We start from the raw sequence: 25,650 nt of genomic DNA, 5'->3' as shown, positions 1-25,650 counted from the left end.
ATATACTCTGTATGTCTGTGTCTTTCATAAAAGCTTGACCTACCCTCCACTTTCAGGGTGGCTGAGGTCTTGGAGGTGGCGACCTGATAAGTGTACTCTCCAACGTCTGTAGTCTTGGTGATGACCAAGACGAGGCGTCTGACGGCACCATCCACCTCGCTCAGTGTGTTCTCGTTGAAGTCGACAGACTGGCCATCTTTCAGCCACTTGCCCTCAGCAGAGGGGTTGGCAACTTCACACTCCATCACAGCAGTCTGGGAGTCGGCTACCACCAAATCCCGGAGGGGCTTCTTGATAGCACCGCCTGGGAAGAGGAGATAAGTCCAGTCAGTGAATCCTTCATCCAGTCAGTCCAATAGAAACCTCTCAGATTGCTGAATAATTGTGTTAGCTTACCTGCTACGGTGAGTGAAGCACTGCACATCTTCTCACCAGCAGCAAACATGTACTCGCCCTCCTCATCCTTCATTGCGTTCATGACAGTCAGTTTGTGGATCTTGTTCTTGGACTCCATCTTGTACTTTGGACCGGCTTTGAGTGGCTGCCTCTTAAAGGTCCAGAAGGCATCAATGCCGGGGTGAGAAACCTCGACTTCAAATGTGACATTCTCAGATTCGGAGCACTCCTTATCCTTCATGGGTTTCACAATCTGGACAGCTGTTGAGATGGAACAAGAGTTAGGCCATTTAACCAATGATCAGCTAGTGTTTTTGATCAACATTGTCTTTCTCATGTCCAGCACATACAATTGTTTCACTCAGTCTGATGTCAGGTCAGAGCAGGTTTTGGCCAGCTGAATATTGTGGAGTTTCATATTGTTTCTAGCCTACAAGTCACATGTGTGTCTGCGCTTAATTTTAACTGTGAATTAGGAATTAAGAATATCCATTTATTTTAAATTTTTTACAACCAGGAATATATCGCTCTTCTCCTGTAATAAAATCTCCTGATCCTCCAGGTGTTTTTCACAGAAACAGAGAAAGAGTTTGCTGAGAATTTCCAGAATACCAGGTTCTTTTTACCTGATCTTTTTAGCTTTGGTTTCAAAAGCTTTGTCAATTACATTTTCTTCATATTTGGCATCAATCTAACCTAAATCAGAAACTGTGTCAGAAATAATTGAAACATGTGATGCATGATTTTTATTTACCCATTTAAATCCAACAATATCATCTGTGTGTACACATCGTACAAAACTAAGTAACAGTCCTGTTGACCACTAATGATCTTCAAAGGTCAACACGTGGTTAAACCTTGCTCAGTCTTTCTTGGATTTACTTACTCTGAACAGTAAGTTTGCAGCTGGTGTCGGCTCGGCCAACCACCAGTTTGTAGTGTCCTTCATCTGAGGCGTAGGTCCTGTTGAAGACCAGACGCTGCTTGGCTCCCTTTGCCACCATCTGAATTCTGTCGCTGGGCGCCAGCTGTTTGTCATTGTGGTACCATTTGACTGAGCTAACATCCTGAGCAGAGATCTTGGTCTCCATGACAGTCTTGGTACCCTCAACAGCGCTAATGTCCTTAAGTGAGATCAAGATGCCGATTGCTGCAATGCAAGAGAAACATTTTGGTTTGTAACATTCTGGAATGGTAAATCCTTTAGAAAACCTTAATGCATCTGAAGTGTCTTACTCTGAATGACCAGCTTTGCAGAGGTTGAGATCCCCTGAGCAGGAACCTCAAAGGTGTAAGTTCCAAAATCATCCTTGCTGGTGTCTTCAATCAGAAGTTTGTGGATCTGTTTGTCAATAACAATGTGCACACGGTTTGAGGCTGTGACTGGCTTCCCATTCTTCAGCCAGTTTCCTTCAACATTCTCCTGAGAGAACTTGACCTCCAGCTGAGCGATGTCGCCCTCACACACAGTCATGTCGGTCAGAGGCTGCAACAAGGTCACCGGGCGCACTAAGGCATCAAGAAAATCGTATTAGGCACTGGAGACAACTAGGATAAAACCTAAAGTAGTGCTTTCTAAAGGCTTTTTACACCCCAATATATGATTCTTGTAAATGAGCCAACAAAATGGCGCTTTAGCTATTCTTACAGGCTTTGGATTATAAACTACCTTGCAGTGCTACTAAATCTTAAGGGTTCGTCCTCTGATGAGATGGATGGCTCTCCACAAATTTCATGGCCTGTTAGTTTTCTATGTTTTTTGCATACGAGTGGACTCACCGTCTTGGGATCATTAACTTTTAATGTTAAATTACACAGGAATGTGACCGAAAGTTATCAAAATGTCTTTTTTGGAACATATTTGTGGATGACTCCAAATGTACTACAAAGGTACAAATGTCAAAGTTTACAATGTTAACAAAGTTTACTTACATTTCATTTTCAGTGATGCACTTGTCTTGAACTCGCCACATTCGAAGGTATATTTTCCCTGATCCTCCTTCTTGACATCTTTTACAGACAGAGTGTGTCTTCCACGACGGGAGGATATGACGTATTTACTGCTAGCAGAGAGAAGCTTTTCTTTGAAGAACCAGCTGCCTTCAGCGTCCTCACGAGACATAACACACTCAAACTCTCCAGAGTACGTCTCCGGCACCTCTGTGCTCTCCAGCTGCTTCAGGATTTCCAGTGGGGCTCCTGTTGAAGGAAACCAATATTAACCCATGTTTACTGTTGCCACTGTGTCAGGACTTGAGACTACTGAACTGGTGTAAAAGACCAGTTCAAAGAACTGTAGAAGTGTAGGTGTTGTCCTTTTGACAGATGCCAATTGTTAGCCAACCCACCTTCAACATTGAGCTTGCCAGTTGTCCTGACATCATCGTCTACAACCATGCAGGTATATTCTGCATCATCCCTCATGTCAATCATCAGTACAGACAGGAAGTGAACCTTTCTGTCAGAGTGCATTCTGTATTTATCTCCAGAGAAGATCTCGGTGTTGTTCTTCAGCCATTTGACCTTGACAAAAGGCTCATTGGTTTCACACTCAAAGGTAGCCATGGTGTCCTTCTCCTTTGCATTGATCTCCTCCAGTTTCTGTGTGAAGGTGATGACTTGCTTGGCTGTAAAAATGAAAAAAACAAAAGCAAAAAACCTCTGTTAAACCTCCACAATTCAGGTAGAGAATCACATATAAATTGTAGCAAGTGTTGTTACCTTGCACCAGTAGGAAGGCATGGCTTGATGTCTCCCCAGCAGTGCTTGAAGCTTTAACCATGACACTAGCAGAATCCTCTGCTGTGACATTTCTGATCACCAGTTCGCACACATGATCCTCAGGCCAGTACCAGTAAACACGGTCAGACTTCTCCAGCTGAACACCGTTCTTGAACCACTGGCACTCAGGTTCTGGTCTGCCAACAACTCTGACTCTGAACTTGACTTCTTCACCCTGTGCGACTGTTTGGCTAGTGATACGCTCCAGGATCTTAGGAGCCTCCATGCTGGCTGAGAGCTTGACCCTCTCTGGTTTTACAGCTTTAGTTGTAACCTTGAGGCGCTCCTCCTCCTTCTTCTTCTTCTCAGCCTCCTCTTTTTCCTTGGCGTGGTGAAGCAGCTCCTCCTTTGTTTTCCTCAGCAGATCCTCGTAGGACTCATCCTTCCTGCGTGACTTGAGCTCCACTGCGGTGATGGACTCATAGTAGCCTTCTTGTGTCCTGCGCTTGAACTTGCCCCTCAGCTCCTCCGACTCTTCTGTAGCTTTCTCATGGACAATTCTCTGAGCCTTCCTCAGCGTGACCACTTCTTTTAGCTGGGAGTCCTCTGCAGGTTTCTCAGCCTTTACAACCTCAAATGGTGTTCTTCCAGGTTCAGTTGTGACCTCAGGTGCCTTTCCCTCTGGGGCGCGGCGCAGATGGGTTCTGAAGTCCTCTTTCTGCTGGATCTCCAGCTTCACAGTGTACTCGGCTGAGCCCAGGTTGTTGTCAGCCACCACTCTGACCTCTCCTGAATCATAGGGTTTAATATCAGTGACCTCCAGGTAGTAAATACCATCATAACGAAGTCTGTATCTCTTGCTCTTGCGGATTAGTTGTCCATTGAGGTACCAGTTAACTTTGGGTGCTGGATAACCGGTCACTCTGCAGCGGAATCGTGCAGTGTCACCTTCCACGACTCTGGCTGGTTCGGGAAGAAGGACAATCTCGGGTTTCATTTTCTCAGCTTCCTCTTCAGCAGTGACTCCATAGGGCCCTCCCTCGTGAGCCTGGCGTTCGATCTCATCAATTCGGTGAGCTCCCTTTCTGCCCTCAGGAAGCTGTGATTCCTCAACAAGACCCTTCTCATCCTTGACGACCAGGGTAGCTGAGGTCTGGTCAGCTCCAAATTTGTTTGTAGCTCTGCAGGTGATGACACCGCTGTCTCTGGCGTAAGCAGCTTCATAATCAAGACTGCAGTATCCAAATTCATTAACCATGCGCAACCTGTTAGCAGCTTCCAGAGGTTTGCCATCATGCAGCCACTCCACTACCATGGTGGGGTCACCGATAGGCGTCAGTCTGCACTCAAAATGAGCGGGACCGAAGCGCTTCATGCGGACAGAGGTCAGCTTCTTCTTGAACTGTGGTTTCTGCTGCTTTTCTTTGTCGTAAAGGTCACCCTCCTCCCACTGCTCCTGACCATATCGCAGATGCAGGGGCTCCACCTCTGGAGGGGCAATCTCTTTGGCTTTGTAGGTTCCTTTGGGAATAATTAGCTTCCTCTCTGGTTCAGGTTCAACAAAGTCGACCTCCACATTGACTCTGCAGCGAGTGGTGTCTCTGCCAGCCTTGTTAATGGCTGTAGCAGTGTACCAGGCACTGTCTGAGCCAGCTGCTGAGGGAATCTGGAATTTGGCCTCTCCTCTGGTTCCTTCAACCCTGGAACATCAATTTGTCATATTAAAATTTATCTGACATTTTGCTTTTTTCCCTTCAATGAAAAATTACAGTTGCTTTGATGAACTTGTCTCATGAAGTCAAACAATGGCGGTCCATTTCAGGACACCATCTGCTTCCAGCTTTCAAGGTTGCAGAAGCTGATTTGATGCTATCCAGTGCCAAATAGTTAGGAGTTAAAGTTAAGTGACATCCAGCACAAAAAAATAAACACTTGTTTCAATTTTAATGTCAGCAAGCCAATTTATAAAGACTAATAACACTAACACTAGCTAATATAAGACATACCTGATGTTCGGGTGCTTGTGTGGGGTGATAATGTCACTGTTCTTCAGCCAGACGATATCAGGCAGGGGGTTTCCAATGGCTTTGACAGCCAGTTCAACCAGAGTGCCCTGTTTTACACTGATGTTCCTCAGTTTCTCAGTGAACTGTGGACGCACCAAAGTTTCTTTAGCTGAAAACCAAAGAAAAGATACCATCAAGTAACCGTAACCTTACAGTCAGTGTTCTCCAGTATCCTCTTGGCTGAGATGAGTTGTGGTCTTACCATCGACAGTGAGAGTGACGGAGATGGACGACCGTCCAGCTCTGTTCTGAGCGACGACTGTCCACTCTCCAGAGTCCTGTGGAGTGGCTGGGACGATGATCAGGGACTGTGTACCGTCCTCTTTAACTACTATCTTATGGGTGTAGTCACTAACCACTTGTTGTCCTGAGGAAGTGACATAAAGATTTTGATTATTGTAAAATCAACAAATGTTAATCAAGAACCAGTTAATGAATACTGATCTCTTTTTACTCACCGTTGTGGAACCAGTATGTGTCAGGCATTGGTCTGCCAACGACCTTCAGGTCAAACCTTGCAGTTTGACCCTCAGAGCATTTACATGAGGCAGGCTTCTGGACGAACACAGGCTTGTAGAGTCTTTCCAGCTGAGCCTCATCTGTCTCATCAAGCCGGCGAGCAGGAGAGCGTCCTGGTGAACGGCTAGAAGAACGTCCAGGAGAGCGACTCAGAGAACGAGGAGATGTTGACCTGAGTAAGAAGCAAAGGCGTCAGCACCCAGCTGTCAACAGTTCGGCACATCAGAAGTACTTCTTAGTCCTTTGAATGAAGCCTTACCTGATCCGCTGCATTGCTGGCTGTGGTGTGTATCTCTGAGGTGCTCCAGCACCAGAAGGCTCCACGTAGAGCTTCCCGGAGCTGACGACATTTCCTTTCATGTTGGTGGCAAAAGCTGTGTACACGCCCTCATCTTCTGGCTGAACCACTGGCAATCTCAGGCTGGCTCGTCCATCCTGGAGGACTTCCATCTGGTAACGGTCACCAGACCTGATTCGCTGGCCATCTTTGTACCATGCAATCTGGTAGAAAACAAAATGTCATTATAGGACCCTTAACCCTTAATCTAAGTTCAACAGAGACAAACTATTTCTTAAATTCAGTACCTTTGGGAGCGGCATTCCAGCTGCCTTGCAGTGGAAAGTGACGCCCATTCCTTCCATTATCCTGTAGTTTTTGACAGGAGTGTCGAAGGAGGGCTGCACAGCCTCAGCGGGGGTGGCGGTCACCATCAGCTCTCCGTCCTCTGTCACTATCTGTTTGTAGGTAATTGTCATAATGCGGAGTTCAATTTCCTGAATGATCCTCAGCTCAATGGCTGAAAGATGGAATTCCTGCAGATGAGATAAGAAGTTAGAATCTGAACACAACAAACATTTAATTGTTTGAGTATTGGCTATCAGTAACATACAATTACTCTTTATTGATTTTTGAAACAAAACCCTCATTGCCAAGGAAGCTAGAAAAGGGTTCTGTTGAGAAACTAACATCACCCAAAACCAAAAGACAACCTCCAACCTTGACTATCGATGCTCCTACCTGTCCTGAGATGATGGTGGTGGTTTGCTCCATTGGGGGAATGTCTCCCACTCTGGGCTCCTGCACCACAGCTGTCACTTCAGTCTTAAAGGTTGCTTCTTGTTTCTTCATGTAGACTTCATATTCCTCTGTTAGCACAACAAAGCATTTTAAATGTTATGTGAGTTCAGGCATGGAAACACTCTGACACCAGAGAAGAACCGGTTGGATCTTGTTCTGAAGTCACTGTCATCATATCTTGTCTTCCAGTCTGATTTCTTCTAAACATGAAGTTCGACTGTTCTGGTGCAGATGTTCTCTTACCTTCCTCCAGCAGGCTGGCGGAGGCTGAGACCTCTCCAAGCTGGTTCTTGGCAAAAACTGAGTATTCTCCGGCGTCATCAGCGAAGGTCATAGAGATCTCTAATTTGCATTCTCCAGTGTCCTTCTTGTAGGCAACTTTGTATCTAATGGCCAGAGGAAGGGAAAGAACATACTGAATGTGAGTTAATGACTGGTACCACCTAGAGGCTGGAGTACACATTACAGACACACAGTTTGCTCCAGAGATTTCTAATGCGAATTTCATGTGCTGTCTTGTTTGTCTGTATTAGTTTTTATTTAAATATGAGTATTCACATCCAAGACTTCATGTTTGAAGGCTGTACATTATAAATGCCTAGTGCAGCATATCCAACACATTTCCCCAAATTCAGCATGACAGACAGTCTGTCACACTTATATTCTTGGAAATCATCCTCTGGGAAACATCATAACCTGCTAAGTAACAATTATGAATTTACATACCTGTATCCAGTAGTGAGCGGTACGCCGCTCTTCTTCCAGATGATGTGAGGTTTGGGACTTCCTCCAACCTGGCATTCAAACACGACACTTCCACCTTCCACCAGCTTCTGGACGGTCGGCTTCCTGATGAAGAAGGGAGCTGCGGCAGCAGCGTCTGTCTCACTCACCTGAGACATAGTCTCCTCTTTGGCTTCTTCGGTAACTCTGGAAACACAATTCTCTCTTTAAATCTCAACAATTTAAAAATAAAGAACCTGAAGAGTCCTTCCTGATCAGTGCTGACAGGGTGGATTATCTTTTAAACTTTAAATCAGCTTTATTGACTCACAGTTTCACAACAGTTTCAACATGTTCAGTCTCTCTGCTCTCGATGTCCTCAGACACTGAAGGAGAAAGAAGACATTTAAAGATTTACCAACTTTAACTGGAGCATAGTTCATCAAAGAGTATAATATCAACTGAAAACAAAACAAACAAAACAGAACTTTCTAATATTTGAATGTTCATTAAAATATTCATGTGCTGACCTTGGACGAGAAGGTAGCAGGAGGTGCTGACGGTTCCCGCCTCACTTGTGGCGGTGCAGGTGAAGCGCCCGCTGTCTTCAGCGAACGCCTCGCGGATCACCAGCTGGGCGATTCCGTTCTCATAGCTAATCTGGAAATCAATGGAGCTCTCAATCTTGTAGTCCTCTCTGAACCACATGATGACGGGTGTCGGGTTACCACTGATCTGGCACTCCAGGGTCACCGACTCACCCTCGGTCACATTCGTGTTTTTCAAGCTCTGCAAAGAAAATGCAACACTTTAAAAAATGTCTCCTCCTGAAGAGGCTTGAATATGTTTTGTGGCTTTGGGGCGACACTTACGGACACCAGTGTGGGCGGGATGACGCCGGCACCGGCAGAAGGTACGGCTGCTGCCTCTGCCACCTGTCAAATAGTCAGAGGCTACTTAGAACATTCAAATTTTACAAACATTTGCCAATTTCTAAAATCTACAGCATGGACACAACAAGGCAAACACACACGGGACAAGACTTTGAATGTTTACACTGAACAGCTAATGAAAAGACATGACATACAACAGCACAGAAAGATGGAGAGGAGGCCGGATGGATTGAAGAGGTGAGAATGATGTTGTCAATAGCATCGACGAGCATGTTAAAGTTTTCATGAGAGGGTTATTAAATCCTGGATTTTCACAGAAATCAAGAAAACCGGACTTCTTAAAAACACTAAAGGCTGCAGACCGCCAACAACATGAAAACACCAATATATATAAAATGATAATTAGCTTATTCTTTTAGCCTAAAGAGTAAATTACACCTTAAATGCAAAGTTTAAAGGATAGTATAATCACAAAGGTTCAGACTCTGGGCCGAGGGACACTCTGACTTACAGATTTGGTATTTCTTGAGTGATATTTTGCCCAGTTGGAGGCAATAAGATAAAGCTCATCAAAACTATTAGGAATCATTTCTGGTGACACCCACAACACATTTCTGTCATGGAAAGACAAAAAATAATAAGTTCTTAATTGCTGATTTGGTGTACAGTCCATCAGACTTTCACCTACTCATCTGGTTTTCTTGTCCTGTTCAGATCCAGCCCGTTGAACTGTGTTACAAACCTGGGCTCCCCAGTCCTCATACATTTTCTCCATGCCCCCCGAGTACACCACCCCCGTCTGTAACTCAGCACCAAAACGACTCTGATATTTCTCAGCAAAGTCTTTGAATGGTGGTGGGACGGGCTCTGGTGTCTGTCTGGTCGCTGACACTCTCCCAGACGGACTGGGAGACTTGACGGGCCTGATGATCTTTCTAGCTGTGGCAGCGGATGAAGATAACTCTTTCTGCAGAGTAGCGATTGCTGAGCCGGCGATGGAAACCTGACCGACCCAAAGAGGACACCAACACTATGATCAAACAGTCTGTCGGCTTGTTTTGAATGTTTGAGTCAAACCACAGCACAGGGAGGGATCTATGGTTAGTTTTATTAAAGCTACAGCAGGGTAGAATTAAGGGAATTTGAAATGAAGCTAAGTGGATTATTGACTTATTGATTAAGAGGGTGAAGAAAAACAAGGTTAAAATTAGATTAAATTTGTTATTTTATAGAGATTATTTTATCACCTCTAAACTACAGTTCACAAGTTTGCATTTCAGGCAAGCAGTAATAACCAAATGACCGTTCACTAAACCCCGCCTCCAAGTAGCAGCTGTCCAATCACAGTTTAGCAACCAATTAGTCACAGCAGGTGTGTCAGTGTTTGCATCTCTTCATTTCTGTCAGAACAGCTGTACATGATCTGGTACTCTGATCTGGCATAAGATGCTAGTGTTTGCTTGCCAAGCTTATTGCCAACGTCAGCTAACTCGAATTAGCCTAACTAACACGAGTTAGGACTTATCTCATGACATTCTAATAAGATGCTAATGTTAGCTTTCCCAGCTAATTAGCTTACTGCCTATAGTAGCAACCTAGCCTAGCATAAGCCTACTTCCAAGGCTAGGAGTTAGCACATATTTATTTGACTTAACTATGTTACGGGGTTCACAGGTTACGTTAAAAACAATCCCCATTCAAGACTGAGACCCCGACCCTGTAGGAGCCGGTCCTGGATGCTATCAGACTTGAAGATAGTTTTAGCAGCTCTGTCCTGATGTTTTTTTTCTGGACTTGGGCAAATTTTCACACTAGCACCCCGACTCAAAGTCGAGAAAGCATTAAGTTGCTGAAGTAAATTTGCTTCTGTGTCTTTATTTCTATTTCTTCTATATGGATCACCAATTATTTGCGAGGTTCCTGCTGGGACCAGTTAGCATGATATCATGTATGTAGCATCTCAAGTGCTCGTTAAAGACCACGCTTCAGGGGTCCTTCCTGAAAATTGGTGACCTTTAAAATGTATCTTTATGGAGTTTTTTACCAACTCAGAAGTAGCATAAGTCAATGTGCTAATGCTAGCTAGCCAAAGTAAAGTGGTCGTTTCAGCAGACAAAACTGATATCTGTCAGCTGGAAATTAAAAGCTTGAAGACTTATTGGTGGAAAAGTTACTATATATCTTGTGATGGGATGTGTGCCTCCGTGATTGTAAAATATGAGAACTGAAAGATTGACAGGTTAGCAACAGTTAGCAGGGAGGTCTTAATGAAGGCTTGATTAGCCTACAGGTTGGATTACTGACTGATTGTTTCTCAGTCCACGTTTTCTTTCTATGCAGGTCATTTTGTTCTGCTTGCCTGACGTTGCCTCTCTTACCTCAGAGCTAGACTCGTGTTTTGGGACCGAAACTTTAGAAACTGTGAAATGTGGAACTGGAGATGGAGTGAAACCAGTGTCCACTTGGGTGGAGATTTCTGTTGTTCTCTGAATCTGGAGTAACCAACAGAGTTCACAGGAGCGTTACAACCTCAGGAGGAAGAGCTGGACAATGGATATGAGATTGTACCGCAAATAATAACATGCCTATCAAGAGATTTATAGTTTTAGAGAAATCATTAAAGCACTGGCAAATCGTTTAGATAATTAAAAAGGACTTTTCTCACAACATGATGATTGATTGATTATTTTGCACCAGTCATTATCTTCTCTGCATGAACTTTATAAAACCTGAACAACCCTGAGGTCATCTGATCATCAGGTGTAAATCTCTTGATAACGCAGGTGTTTGTTTGCTCTGGAGCCTGATCGAACCTGAGGCAGCAGCAGGGTGGATTCAGTTGTAAACCCCTGAGCAGTGGGAATCATTTGACCAGCCTGCACTCTCGTCGTTGTCCGGCTGGCTCGGTATTGCTGATCGGCAGTCATAGCGGCTGCCTCTACAGCCTCCGCCTCTTCAGCTCGACCGCCCTCCACATGCACAGGCAGACGGACCCGAGCGAGGTCGACGGCGGCCATCACTGTGGCCACCGCCCCAGCTCTTTTCCCGCCCTCGGCCTGGAGACACAACCAGCAGCACATAGATCTCAGGACATCCATGGCAGGACAGAAACAGGAGGATGGACGCAGGGAAATCTGAGTTCATTCTTTACTTTTTTCAATTGGTTTTTTTTGACATAATCTGCTTTGAATGCTTGGGGTGATGACTTTGTTCCTGGGACTTTCAGATTTATTGTTTTTATTTATTGGACTTATGAACCAGCACGCAGCATTAGTTAACTGTCTACCAGCACGTTATTCATGCAGCTCTTCAGGCTCTGGTCGGCAGAGACGCCACAGTTAACTGGTTGGTTGATAAAAGTTTGAGGTAATTGTTCTGATTTCAGGCAATCTGAAAGAGTCATCCAGTGACACTAACAAAAAGGAACAGTAGGAATTGCTTGAGCAAAATAATGGAAGTGTATGTTAGTGTTTGGCATGAATGAACTGTAGATTTCCCTCGACACCTTCCTGCTTCTGTGATCGACAAAACTTTTCACAGATGGAGTGTCTGTACACACACACCAGCATCACTGTCAGTGTGTCCACTTCACAGGGACGGTGAATAAAACAAAAGTTATTATAACTGACTTATTTAACTTCTCACCACAGACAGGATACCTGTGTGCATGTAAATGTACTCAAATAAACAGTGAAGATCACCTGATGAAGACAACACGTGCTCGTCAGTTTGACATGCAAGAAAATCAACTTTTAAATCAGCTGAAAGTCGATAAAGAACGACATGAACAGAAGTGCTGAGAGTGAAGAAAGTTGAAGTGGCAGCTGCAGAAAGAAGGCAGTGAAAACGCTCAAAGAAGACGATGGAGCCGTCGTGACGTGTCCACTCAGGACGGAGGACGAGCTACCTGCTCCTGCTGCTGGAGGACCGGGCGGACATCTTGGTTCAGATCACAGTAACACAGCGCTGAAGGAAGCTCGTCATCAGACAAACGGAGCGAGACATGGCAGTTCTGAAGTCTGAGTGTTTCTTGGGTTGGATCTTTACAGAGGTGAGACGGCCTGGAACACTTCCCCTCCTCCGTGTTGTCAGAGCTGACATCATCCTCTGCTGTCTCCATGTAAATACCAAAAGCATCACTGGACCCCTGCTGGTCCCTGACGGAGGGCATGTGATGGAGGTTATGGTCACATGTCGTGACTTCATGGCTCATAGCATTATCCCATCCCTCGGCATTCTGGGTAAAACTCATGTCATCTGTCGTTCCAGATGATTCTGACTCCATGTTGACAGTTTGAGGCTAATAACCAAATCAAAAGCGTTAACTTTGGCATCCATACGGCTGATGAAGTGATGAAGACAAACCTGATGGTCAAACACAGTCCTGTTGGTGTGAGATGGATGAAGGAATGAAGAAGAATAGATGGTTTTAATAAGATGGAGTTTTCTGAGGGAGGTTGTTTCGGCCCCGACTTTACTCCAGGCTTCTTTGAAATACATGATTGTAAAAACTAATTTGTGTGATTCAGCTTAGCTAGCGAATGTTGGAACTCCACAAACCGACTTCACGCTCTTTAAAATGTGCAGTGCTCAGAGAGACGACGTGAGGACTTCATGGAGGTGAATTAAATTAGCAGCAGACTGTCAGTGTGGATCTGGTGGATTTGCTTTAGATAAAAATGATCCGACATCTGTTAAAACTTGACTTAGTTGCAGTTAAAACTACATTTTCTAGATTATAGGTTAGATAATTCTTACATGTTAACTCTTGGTGATGTGGATTCATCTATAAATTAAGTTAGAACATTCATTTTGTTTTGTTACTTTTTTAACCTTTTTATTAAAAAAATAATTCTTGAAGTTCTCAGTTAACATTCAGATCCATGACAGAAGCTGCAGCACAGCTCAGCTGGGACTGACGTAGATGTTCAGATGAATTAAGTGCACCAAGAAATAATTAACGTTTGTCAAAAGAAGATGTCGGGTAATAAGTTGTGACGTGGAAACGTTTTATCAGCAGCCAGTGAAGACAACGGAGGGATCACATGATGGACGTGTTTGTTATTTTTCTGTCACCGTGACGACAGGCCTGACCGTCAGCGGGCGCCATGGCGACCTGTTTCCATCGTCTTCATCTGCCGCCTCTGAATGTCAGTTAGTCACATTCAAAACAATAAGACAGAACACCAGGGTTTTGTTTCTTGAGCTGAACAACAGTGTTGACAGACAGAAGAGACTCTCAGAGGAGGAAACAGTAAAAACATAGAAATGGAATAAAAGACGTGACAGTTGTTTGACATGTTTGACATACAGGCCAGTTAACATCCACTCAGGAGCAGCTTGTTCAACAGGAAGCTGGACGTGTAAAGGATCCGTGTTTCCTCTCTGTCTTCAGGTAGAACGTGTCTGTATCTAAACTGAAGTATCTCCTCAATGAAGCAAGAGAGATGAACAGAGCAGCTCAAAGATCTGAAACTACACATCCCACAATGCTTTGGGCAGACAGTATAATGTTGGACCTATATTTGAAGACATTTTAACCACCAGAGTGAGCCGAGGCTCAGTGGCTTTGGTGTGCAGTGTGGTCTTGGATGAACTGTCCTTGAATTAATTCTAATACTGAGGAAATCTTCAGAACATGATGGAGGTTCTGATGGTCTTAGTTCTGGTTTCTAAGTGGATTTATGGACGTGACTTCTGGACGGAGATCAGAGGAAGTGATCTCGTCAGGAAGTAGAAGACAAAGATTCAGCACCACCTCATGTAGAGGTCTCACACGTCCCCTCCAGGTTTTTCAAACTGCTCCCTGACCTTCCCCTCCCTGACCACCAGGTGGTGCTGTAGACCCCCCGCCATGCGTCCGCCGCTCACCTCTTTGACGATGGTGACCTGCTGCTCCATGCGCTGCTGCTGGATCATGCCGGCGACCTTCCAGGGCGGCAGGACATCAACGCCGGCAGCTTCCTGTTTGCGTGCGGTGATGGGGGACTTGACTGGCCTGATGGGGGAGACTGAGAGTCTTGAGGTGGGAGAGGCAGGCCTGGAGACGGGGGAGGGAGGTCACAGTTCAGGCCTACAGAGGGCCAACCTCCGTAACACCATCACCCCGCCGCTCAGTTAAAATCACTCTGACATGTCACTCTGACCTTTACTGCTCGCAAATAAAAGCTCATATTAAAGGAACAATTCACAGAAAGATGAAAACAGTGTTTGTGTGTCTGGTCTGAGATCAGGTTGTGATGTGTTCTCTCCTGCAGACTGTGATCACGTGTTGCAGCTGTAAATCTGGTCTGAGATCAGGTTGTGATGTGTTCTCTCCTGCAGACGAGCTGTTGGAGACGTCTGATGTTTCTCTGTTTTAAATCAATCTCCAGAACTGTTCTGTGGACTACGACACTTCACTGACTTCACATCAACATGGATGGAGGAAACTGTTCATTTGAAATATTGTCTAGACTCAATTAATAGTCGGCAAAGCTCCACCCACCTGACAGGTGTTGGCGTGGGTGCCTTCACGTGTCTGACAGGTGACGGCGACTGTTGGCGTCCTCCCGCCACCTTGGCGACCAGTGAGGTCGGAGACTTGGATGCGGGTTTGGGCGGGACTCTGGGCGGAGTCTTGTGAGCCAGCTGCTGAATCATCTCAGCGCTCTCCACCTGCATCTGCATGGAGGCCTGGAAACTGGCCTCCATCCTCTGAGGAGGGAGGAGACGAAGGGCGGAGTCACTGAGAGCTCATACAGTCATTAGACTTTAGATTTAGTGACAAAATATGATCCGATCAGAAAGAAATGTTACATATGATGATATTAATTCAGATTTAGGTTTTGATATTTGACAGCTGAGTGTTTGGTACCTTTTCCACTCGGGTCTGACGGGTCTGTGAGATTGCAGAAGTTGAAATCACTGTCTTGGTTTTCTTTGCTGGAACGGGTTCTTCACCTGAACACACACGGCTTGAGATTAGGAAGTGATCCAAGAACCAAGTCTCAAAGTTTCCAGATCACATTTAACTTAGAAATAAAAACAAATACACAAGAAAACACAGGCAGTTTTTTCCTCTTTTGACAAAGTTGGACTCATTTTTCTTTTCACTCTCCCTCAACAACATGAATCACAGTTTGTCCTCCAGCACAGCAGGAGGCTTCAGACAGGTTAGTTGAGGGTCTCACCCTGAACCAGCAGTTCAGCTGTGGAGGTGGCCCGTCCGCTGCTGTTTGTTGCAGTCACTGAATATGTCCCAGAATCCTCTGGGAAAGCCTCGGCGATCAGCAGACTGTACAGGTCTCCCTCCTGGAGGATCCTGAAGTCGGCTGAGCTCTGGATCTCAGCTCCCTCTCTGTAGAACTTCACCACAGGTGTTGGGATTCCTGTGACTCTGACGTCCAGCCTCACCTGGCTGCCCTGTCTCACTGTGGAGCTCTGCAGTCTCTGAAGGAAGCTGGGCGGCGCCGTCTCGGCTGCAGGAAAGATTAGTGACAGCTGTGAGAAGCCACCTTGTGTCTTCACTCACACACTAGAATGAATCAGTGACTAACGTATCGCTCTGCTCTGTCTTAACGTCCACCTGTGCTCTCACCTGTAACGAGGAGTTCAGCGGTGCTTGTTGCCTGTCCAGTGGCATTGGTAGCTCTGACGGAAAATCTTCCGCTGTGTGCGGCAGTCACAGCGGGGATTCTCAGAACAGCGCGGCCGTCGCTGAACGAGATCTGAACGCCGGGCAGAGCGGCGGCGGAAAGAACCTGGCCATCACGAAACCAGCTCACCTCAGGAACTGGAGAACCTGCAGGACAGAGAAGAACCCGACCGGTCAGAGAACCAAACACGATCCACTGATTTCTAATTATTCTTTTCATCTGTCAGATGTAAAACTATCAGTTGTATGAGTTTGAGTTCTTACCACTAACTTGAGCCTCGAACGTCGCGGCACTACCCTCTAGTGCCACGACGCTCTGCAGCGGCTGCGTGAACGTTGGTGCTTGTGTTGACATGATGGTCGGCACCCTGCAGACACACAGAAAGAAGGACTTCAATAAAATACATCAAACTAACAGGAAACTCTCTTCAGCGTCCGTCTGGATTTCTCCTCCTTCACTTTAGGAAACACAGACGCAGCTCGTCTCATAACTCCAGAAATAGACGACCACAAGCATCTGTCCCGGCTCCGATGACCAGCGAACACCAGCAGAGCTCAGCTCAACGATCCTTATTCCTCCTGATCCAGTCATCACACCAGAATTAACTTTACCCACCAGAACAAATCGGACCGAGAGACCAGAACTGTTCTGGTTCTCTGAAACTTCAAGATTCAGTCGTCAGCCACAGCACAGTGTCACATTTTAGTTTTATTCCATTTAATTTTCCTCACGCTGCTCTGTTCTGTGTTGTTTGCACACTGTTGGTCCATTAAATGTCCAATAATAATAATAATAATAATAATAAAAGTACCTCTGACATCATCTGAAACATTCATATTTTCTCTCAACTCACAACTTTTCCTGGATGAACTATTCAGTACAAACCAAATGTTGCAGTCATGTGATGAGGTTACAGTGCAGAGAGAAACTGAGAGGCTGATGAAGGCTGATCACAGAGCAGTTTCAGATGTGTGGAGCTGATGGGTCAGAATCAGCCGCATGGATCCATCTGGAGAAAAAGCTCACGAGGTTTGAAGCCCAACAGCCGTGTGAGTGTTCAGTTTGAGACTGAGCTCTGAGCTCTGACCTCTGACCTCTGACCTCTGACCTCTGACCTCTGAGCTCTGAGCTTGTCTCCAGGTTCAGAGTATTTATTGGTGCTAACTCTGATAAAATGACGAGTTATATAAAGAAGTTCCCTCAGCGTCTCTGAAGGCTTTTAATGGGAGTCATGTATTTTTCTGAAAGCTCCGAAACATCCGACTCAAAGTGTCCAAACAAACATCAGCCAACAAACTTTAACTGTGGAGCAGAAGAGACGACCAGCCGTTACAGAGAGCAGACGAGTGGATGTTCACTTCATGTCCTGGTTTCTACCTGCAGCCTCTGTGAGTTTCTTCTTCTTGCAGCAGGAACGAACCTGAGATCACTGCAGCTACACCGCAGAGATGACAGAAGAAGAAGAACTCCGCTGAGACGCTGCTCACTCAGTGTTTCAGCTGTTTTTCTGTTGGTTTTTATTGATGCACAGATTATAAAGCTGCTGGATGAAAATGTGCTGAGTGTGTGTTCTGCTTCACTCAGCTTCAGGTTTGAGTTTCACAAAGCAGACAGGAGCTATAAATGTCAGGAGGCGGAGCTTGTTGGAGGGCAGGCGATGCTGATGGACGGCAGCAGCTGGAGGTCAGCCGCCTGCTGGAGTCATCAGAGGAAGAGAAGAAGAAGAAGAAGAAGAAGAAGAAGAAGAAGAAGAAGAAGAAGAAGAAGAAGAAGAAGAGGCCAAATCTCTGCAGCAGGTTCAGATATTTTAGTGCCACTGTTATTATTGTCATATTATTATTCTATCTTTCCTGTAGATCATCTGTAACTGGATCTTTATCTTTACAGCCAGAGTGAAAACTGTAGATGTCAGATAATGAGGAAAAGTGACTGTCGTGATCAGACCGATGAAGCAAATCTGAATCGCTCCTGATAATGACGAACACAACCTTTGTTTGTTGTAAAACGCTGCAGCGACAGGTCACAGGAGACGAAGAGGACGACAGGAGACAGAGAAGGAAGATGAAGAGATGAAAACAGGTGAAAGAATAATTTAACGAAGTAAAAATCTGAATGAAAATCAGTCTTCAGATGATCGATCACTGATAACTGAAGCCGTATTGATGCGACCTTGCGGTGACCTCGGTGTAAACGTGGACTCGGCTCTTCCTGCGACCACCTGACTTCAGATCAGAGCCACATTTAGCCTCAACTGCACTTTACTGCTGACAGCTGCGCTCAGATCAGTTAAATATCTGCGCGTCTCAACAAGATGACAGTGCAGATATTTTGTTATCTACATCAATTAATCAGATTAATGATGAGTAGATGATTAATGATCAGTCAGGAACTTTGTGTTGTATCATAAATAATATTCTTTCTACCTTTGCTGAACATCAAAGCTCCATATTTTCTTCAGACTGTGATATTATTACATTTACTGTGTTTGTTACTGACAGACTGAAGCTTCACCAGCCTGCTGATAAAGATATTAATTATCATTTTAAGATCACACTAAAGTAACATCTTTAATTTGTCATCAATTTAGAATTCAGCACTTTTTAAATGCAGTCTGGTTTTGTGCACGTGGTTGAGTTTGTTAAAGTTACGAGACGTGTGAAGAAACTGCAGAATATAAATAATTTCTTCATGTTTCTGTTCTGTATAAATAAAATGTTGTTTGAATTAATGATTCTCTGCAGGTTAAACTCTGAAGTAAACAGATTTAAAGAATCTTTGACAAAAACAAAGTTACTTTTTAACACTTTTGTTCTGTTTGTTTGTACAAACACTGAAACAGGTTTTAATTCTGTTGTGCTGTAATTAACTGTAATTAACTGTAATTAACTGTAATTAACCAGTGAACACGTGCTGACGGCTGCGGAGCCTTAAAGTCTCCTGAATCTAACCAATAAACCTCGTGGCAGCTTTTATGACTCTCTTTGTTCTCAGAAGCTGCAGATTTAGTTTCCACTCATTCATTTCAACATTAAAACCTTTTGGATGTATTAAAAATATCCACAATGTGTGTTTGTTGAAAAAAATGCTGATTTCCTGTATAATTTAGTGTTTTTTTATGCAGAATATTTGCATCAGTAACTTGTTGTCACGTGTTACGACGTCGTCACACCTGAGCAGGAAATTACTTCAAACAGGAAGTACCGAAAAAATCAGCTGATCAAATGATTCAAATCAGGAAAACAGAAACTTCTTATTTTTAAAACTTGTAATAATCAGTTATTTACTATGATAGTTTACTTTTCTGTGTCATTAAATCTGTTAACGGTTCCTCACACGTGTGATAATGAACCTCAGAGAAGCTCAGAACTCACAAACTGAACATTCATGCAAAATGTTTAAAGGACGAGTTTTCATGTTTATTTTAGTTTCAGTTGTTGAAACTAAATCACATGTGATTCTCATCAGATTTAAACTTATTAAACTGGACGTTTAAGTTCACTTTAATGATCATTATAACTCTTCTTCACATTCCTGCAGAATAATGAAGTTTTTAAGACAAAGATAATAACAACATAATGATGAATTATAATAAACATAATAAAGAGCTGAAGTCATATAAAGTGTTTCACTCTCAGTGAAGTAAATGAAGGTAAACTGGATTATTTTGTTTCTCTTCATTTCATTTTCTGAATGAGGATCATATGAACATAATATATCATATAAACTGTGTTTTGATTTGATTTGTTTTTAGAAAACATCATCTTTGGCCATTAATTATTATAAATAAGCTGCATGTTTTATGTTGTTTTATTGTTGTTTTATCATTTTCTAACATTCTGTAGATCTAGAAAATCATCTGCAGATTATTGAACATGATGTTAATTTGAAGGTTTGAAGCTTCAGTCTGAAACTGACCTGACAGCAGCTGCAGCAGTACTACAGTAATACTACAGTAATACTACAGTAATACTACAGTAAACTGCTGTAATATTACTGTAGTATTACTGTGGTACTGCTGCAGTATTCCAGGTACTTTTACTGCAGAATCAACAACATGTGTTTATCTGGGTCACACTTCACACTCGACAGCTGCACAAACATCTTCCTCCTCTGATGAACCGTCAGTCTGAACGCTGAGTCGGTCAGAGACAGAACCACAGATATACTTTAATGATGAATTCATTCATTCATTCATTTATGAATTAATTAATGTATTAATTCATTATTTAAGTTTGATTCAAATCTAATTAAACCTGTTTAACTTTCTTTAAAATTGCTGTAATGTCATTGTGTGTCTGGCCTGTGATTGGACAAACACACACACAGTGAACATGTGGATCCAATCAGGATCAATAATAATCCAGTCAGGATCAATAATAATCCAATCAGGATTATTGATCAGTTGAAGCTTCAGTCAAACTGAACAACAGAACACAACAGAACAGAACCGTCTGTAACAAAACTTCCCCGGGAAACTTTTTCAGATCAAACTAAAGAATCTTTTTTCTTTTTCTTTTTTCAGTTTCAGAAACGTTTCCTAGTGAACTCAGTCAAACATGTGAGAACGTCCTCAGAACACAGAGAGCAGCTGTCAGCTCAACTCACAGCCGGAGATCATAAATTATGTTCCGTTTATTATTAACTCGTCGGCTCTGACGCACGCAGCAGGAAAACACACGTTCATCAAGATCTAAATGAACTCTGAAGACGATAAAATGTTGTAGTTTTTAATCTGTGTCAGGGATTTAATGTCAATATTTATAAGACTGACATGTTAAATACTGACCAGCAGCAAACAGCAGTCGGTTTATTTTTGCAGCTCTGAGCTCATGAATGATGTGACAGAGTTCCTAACATGTGACAGGAGCTCACAGCCAGAAGCTCTGAGGCAGCTACAGCTCAGCAAGCAAGTCCAGGACATGAAAACATCTTTTAATCTGTATAATGAAACGTTTGTCTGAACGTTTCCTCTCCAGGGCTGAAATCTGAAGACGTTCTGCTGTTTCCTGTTACTGTTACTGATTTGTAATTCAAAACATTATTTTTAGAAAATGTGAATAAAAAGCAGCGACCGCGATGGAAACAGACGTGATCTCCACACAAAACAACTCAACAGGAAAATAAATGTTTATGAAAGAAAGTTTACAAAAAGTCTGAGGACAGAAAAACTTCCTGTTGATCTGATTTGCTTCAGATATCTTTTTATATAAATAAATAAATGGACCCTGTGTGTTGAGATCTTCTCTTCTCATTACCGCTGATTTATTTCTTTAACTCTTGAGGTCTTTGAACGCCTCATCAGGACAGCTGCTGTTTGTTTCAGTGCTGTCAGCTGATTGGACAAGAATTTCAGCCATCACCACCGAGCCGATCGCAGTCCGATCCACCAATCAACGATCAATACTCTTCCTCCTCACGAAGCCCTCAGCCAGTCGAGCTCAGAGGATCAAGCGAGCTGATATTTACAGAGCTGAATGTGAGCGACAGATATGGCAGTGGCCAAAAATACACCGCCCCCCCGCCCTGACCCGGCCTGTGATTGACAGGCAGCATGTGGCACATAGCTGGAGGTGAGAGTGATAGCCCCGCGGCTGATTCCCTTAAAAAGCCATCAGCCAGCTGACGGTCCACTCTCATGCTCTCAGCAGCTATTCTTAACCTCCGTCTGATCGCTGCACAGTCTGCTGCACGCGGCCGGACCACCAAAATACAGAAAACCAGCACAGAAACACAGAACAGCGGCCCCAGTTCACTAAACACCAGAATCCTGACCCGGTCCGACCCGGCAGGTTGACACCACGAGGACACACGGTGGAGTTTACTCACTTGTTTCCACAAGAGTGCCTCTGACTGATGGGACGGAGCCCCGGGGACCCGGACTAGTCTCCTTATCCAGAAAAGAGTTTCCAGAAAAATCCAAGATGAGAACAGTCGAGCCTCAAAGTATCCCCACAAAACAAAACTACACAGAAACGGGCCGTGTAGTTTTGCTTTCCCTCCTGCAATCCCTCCACCCGAGGCGAGGCTGGGAATGCTCCAACTGCTCAGAAGGGCCCAGACGGTGCTGTAGGTCTTTATACCAGGGGGACAACCTGCATCATCACCTCACCGACGCTCCCCATTGGCTGCTGGGACCCTCAGGGGGGCATGATGGGACATGGCAGCCATTTATGCAACCTCCACCCTGTCAGTCACCGCGTCAGTGTCGATCAGCTTCGATCTGATCGATCGCTGATCGACCGACAGCGGCTCAGTGATATCTCACATCTGATGTCAGATCAGTTTGATGAGTTAAAGACGTTTGTGATGTCACAGTGAAACAGAATGTGAGTCATTAAATAGCTGCTGACCAAAAGGAGGCAGAGGCTGTCCCTGTCACTCAAAGCCAGCAGCACCACCCCTCCTCCACCTCCAGCAGCCTGCGGTTATAACACACAACAAGCTGTCTGTTTACACACTTCTTCTTCTTCTTCTTCTGCTTCTTCTGCTTCTTCTTCTGCTGCTGCATTAATTCATCCCTCATACAGTGAGTGTGACTCTGCAGGCTGAACGTCTCAGTGTTTAATCCTCGGAGTGATCGAGCAGCCTCACTCTGCAGCTCCGTCATGGTTTGGTAACGAGGTTTGGTAACCATCACTCAGCTGTCAATCATCCATCATCCATCCCTCCACCAGGAATCTGCTCCACCAGGAAAACTGAGCAGCAGCGTCTCCGACAGCTGCCGGCTTTACATCCAAACACACTGAGAACGCTTTAAAACACCACGTGACGTTAATGCTTCCTGTGAGAGAATCACTCAGGAGGTTCTGTTGAGTCAAACCACACAGAACTAACAGAACTGTACTTTACATTAGAACTTCCCTCCTGTTACTTTGTACTTCCACTACATTTATTTGATAACTTTAGTTATTAGTTACTTGACAGGTAACTGACACGCTGCGTCAGAGACAAAGTGGCACATCTTTAAATTCTTATCCATATTTTTTTATCTGACATCATAGAAATATCCGATCCAACAATCACCTGATCCAAAGTTTACATACATGTTAATATACGTCTCCGTACTTTTACTAGTTTAACTTTTAATGAACTGATGAAGGAAACGAGTGACTGCCGTCACACAACTCTTCTGTTTCACTTCCTCCATACAAAAGACAGGCAGGTGTCCTGGAACATTCATTTACAAATGCAAGATTAAAGTCTGTATCTTAACGAGAAAAGTAGTGAAATCTCAGAATAAAATAAAATCAACAATTTAAGAAAAAAGTATAAATTTGTTATTAATCTAGAAATATTTGTGTCATGTGTTGATTTTGTTCTTGCTTAGTTGTTTTTTTTTGTATAAAATGTCAGAAAATATAGAAAAATATTGATCAGTGTTTCCCTCCAACTTGTCATATTTCAAGTTACACATTTACTTTCAGACTTTTACTGGATTTCTCCTCGTACAGGTGAGTATTTTAACACCATGTCTATCTGTACCTGTTACAACACTGTGTGAAGCCCTGTTAACAAACAGCTACACTGCACACACACACACACACACACACACACACACGCTCTGTGTGTGTGTGTGTGTGTGTGTGTGTGCGTGCATGTGTGTGTGTGTGTGTGTGCGTGCGTGTGTGTGTGTGTGTGTGTGTGAGCTCTGCAGCAGCTGATTTATCACCTCTCGGCTGTTTGACTCTCACACAGTTCATCAGAACTTTTTCACATCTCACTTGGTGCAAAATAAAACAAAAGACTTGAATATTCAGTGAAACGTTCATCATCTGACGCTCTGAGGCCCAAAATACTTTGTCTCACAATCCACCAGAGAAGCGCTGAGTGTTTTTATACCTGCAAGTCAAAGTGAGCAGCGCTCACAGGAATGACGGCGCCTCCTCCACCTCCTGCGCTGTGCAGATCTCATGTCACATCCTCAGTCAGCAGCTGCAGCTCACAAAACAGTTCTTACATTGAGATTGACTGTTAAATATTTACAGTGTTACAGTCCCCACCTGAATCAGCTGACAGCTGAGCTAACGTTAGCATCCTAATATCTGACCTGTTTGTAGTGTTGAATAATACAAGTAGGGTTAATATGAACAGTCGACATGTGTGACTAGAAACTTGATAAATGCTGTTCAATAATGATTTGATACGGAACGTTTTAAATTACATTTCACAGACGTAACACAACATCAGCATGACAAGTTAACATTATGCCAATACTCAAACATGAGACTGGTATGATGTTTCATTTTCTTGCTTGTGCAGCAATGTGAAACTACGTTGAAGCTAAAGGAACCAACTTCCAGAGCTAACGTTAGCATGAAGTAGCTTGAAAGCTAGCCAAATATGCAGCACAGCTCACACACAGTCACTGACCTTGAACCTAAAAATGTCTTTAATAATGATTCACATACATCAAATTACCCCAAAATGCTAATTACTTAATGCTAAATAACATCAGTTAGCTGTTAGCAGATGGTGGGTGAATCTGAAACAGAATGAATCCCTTCATGTCCAAAGATTTACCTCTCAGCCTAAAACCTGTCGCTAACGTTTGGAAGAAGCGCCTGTCATGTTTCAGTGACTTCCTGTTTACATAGTTGATTTCTCTTGATTGGACGACTACGTTTGTCTCCTAGCAACAGATTTACACATTTAAGTCCGAACCAGCTGAGACGTAACAGTTCAACTAGTTTACATTTGACTTTGTGTTGAGACTGAAGGATTCAGGAGGAGCTGCTGCAGATTCATCAGCTCAGAGAAACAAAGAAACTGATGCTGGTTTCTCCTGAGTTCATGTGTCTCGTCCAGCAGGAATCTGACTCCAGATCAGATCAGCACACCACAGCTGCTGACCAGGAAATATGGCTGCTGTCTCAATGTGGACCAGGAGTCTCCCGGAGGTTATTTCTGTCTGCCTGGGTGAGGAGGCCAGGCAGGGGGGAGTCAGAGGAGAGGAGAGGAGAGGAGGAGAGGAGGAGAGGAGAGGAGGAGAGAGGAGGGGAGGAGGAGAGGAGGAGTGAGGAGGAGAGGAGGAGAGAGGAGGGGAGGAGAGGAGGAGAGGAGGAGAGGAGAGGAGGAGAGGAGAGGAGAGGAGGAGAGGAGGAGAGGAGAGGAGAGGAGGAGAGGAGGAGAGGAGGAGTGAGGAGGAGTGAGGAGGAGAGGAGGAGTGAGGAGGAGAGGAGGGGAGGAGGAGAGGAGTGAGGAGGGGAGGAGGAGTGAGGAGAGGAGGAGAGGAGGAGTGAGGAGGAGAGGAGTGAGGAGGGGAGGAGAGGAGAGGAGGAGTGAGGAGGGGAGGAGAGGAGGAGAGGAGGAGAGGAGGAGTGAGGAGGGGAGGAGAGGAGGAGAGGAGGAGAGGAGAGGAGAGGAGGAGAGGAGCGGAGGAGAGGAGGAGTGAGGAGGAGAGGAGGAGAGGAGAGAGGAGGGGAGGAGGAGTGAGGAGGAGAGGAGGAGAGGAGAGAGGAGGGGAGGAGGAGTGAGGAGGGGAGGAGAGGAGGAGAGGAGGAGAGGAGGAGAGGAGTGAGGAGGGGAGGAGAGGAGGAGAGGAGGAGAGGAGGAGAGGAGAGGAGAGGAGGAGTGAGGAGGAGTGAGGAGGAGAGGAGAGGGAGCTAAAGTGAAGGAGC

The 25,650-nt window shown here is 44.4% G+C and overlaps 1 protein-coding gene across 1 annotated transcript in view; it reads right to left on the bottom strand.

Annotated features, from left to right (window-relative positions):
- Nucleotides 1-24,981, bottom strand: part of ttn.1 (titin, tandem duplicate 1) — a 172,815-nt gene extending 147,834 nt beyond the window's left edge. Inside the window, exons 1-29 of the mRNA XM_037108979.1 lie at nucleotides 24,554-24,981; nucleotides 23,873-23,965; nucleotides 16,297-16,400; nucleotides 15,976-16,179; nucleotides 15,569-15,856; nucleotides 15,253-15,338; nucleotides 14,884-15,092; nucleotides 14,268-14,394; nucleotides 11,210-11,452; nucleotides 10,775-10,888; nucleotides 9,139-9,399; nucleotides 8,376-8,438; nucleotides 8,034-8,292; nucleotides 7,835-7,889; nucleotides 7,507-7,710; nucleotides 7,024-7,166; nucleotides 6,721-6,848; nucleotides 6,288-6,515; nucleotides 5,962-6,203; nucleotides 5,642-5,874; nucleotides 5,386-5,550; nucleotides 5,124-5,292; nucleotides 3,118-4,817; nucleotides 2,745-3,023; nucleotides 2,329-2,595; nucleotides 1,633-1,905; nucleotides 1,283-1,546; nucleotides 397-657; nucleotides 44-304 (exon numbers count right to left, since the gene is read on the bottom strand). Of these exons, the coding sequence (XP_036964874.1) occupies nucleotides 44-304; nucleotides 397-657; nucleotides 1,283-1,546; nucleotides 1,633-1,905; nucleotides 2,329-2,595; nucleotides 2,745-3,023; nucleotides 3,118-4,817; nucleotides 5,124-5,292; nucleotides 5,386-5,550; nucleotides 5,642-5,874; nucleotides 5,962-6,203; nucleotides 6,288-6,515; nucleotides 6,721-6,848; nucleotides 7,024-7,166; nucleotides 7,507-7,710; nucleotides 7,835-7,889; nucleotides 8,034-8,292; nucleotides 8,376-8,438; nucleotides 9,139-9,399; nucleotides 10,775-10,888; nucleotides 11,210-11,452; nucleotides 14,268-14,394; nucleotides 14,884-15,092; nucleotides 15,253-15,338; nucleotides 15,569-15,856; nucleotides 15,976-16,179; nucleotides 16,297-16,387 (6,817 nt within the window). The 5' untranslated portion in view covers nucleotides 16,388-16,400; nucleotides 23,873-23,965; nucleotides 24,554-24,981. The remainder of the gene's footprint in view (nucleotides 1-43; nucleotides 305-396; nucleotides 658-1,282; nucleotides 1,547-1,632; nucleotides 1,906-2,328; nucleotides 2,596-2,744; nucleotides 3,024-3,117; nucleotides 4,818-5,123; nucleotides 5,293-5,385; nucleotides 5,551-5,641; nucleotides 5,875-5,961; nucleotides 6,204-6,287; nucleotides 6,516-6,720; nucleotides 6,849-7,023; nucleotides 7,167-7,506; nucleotides 7,711-7,834; nucleotides 7,890-8,033; nucleotides 8,293-8,375; nucleotides 8,439-9,138; nucleotides 9,400-10,774; nucleotides 10,889-11,209; nucleotides 11,453-14,267; nucleotides 14,395-14,883; nucleotides 15,093-15,252; nucleotides 15,339-15,568; nucleotides 15,857-15,975; nucleotides 16,180-16,296; nucleotides 16,401-23,872; nucleotides 23,966-24,553) is intronic.
- Between the last annotated feature and the right edge of the window lie 669 nt (nucleotides 24,982-25,650).

Source organism: Acanthopagrus latus, chromosome 9, assembly GCF_904848185.1.
Source record: "Acanthopagrus latus isolate v.2019 chromosome 9, fAcaLat1.1, whole genome shotgun sequence".
NCBI classification, from domain to species: domain Eukaryota; kingdom Metazoa; phylum Chordata; class Actinopteri; order Spariformes; family Sparidae; genus Acanthopagrus; species Acanthopagrus latus.
This window is presented reverse-complemented; position numbering and strand designations above follow the sequence as displayed.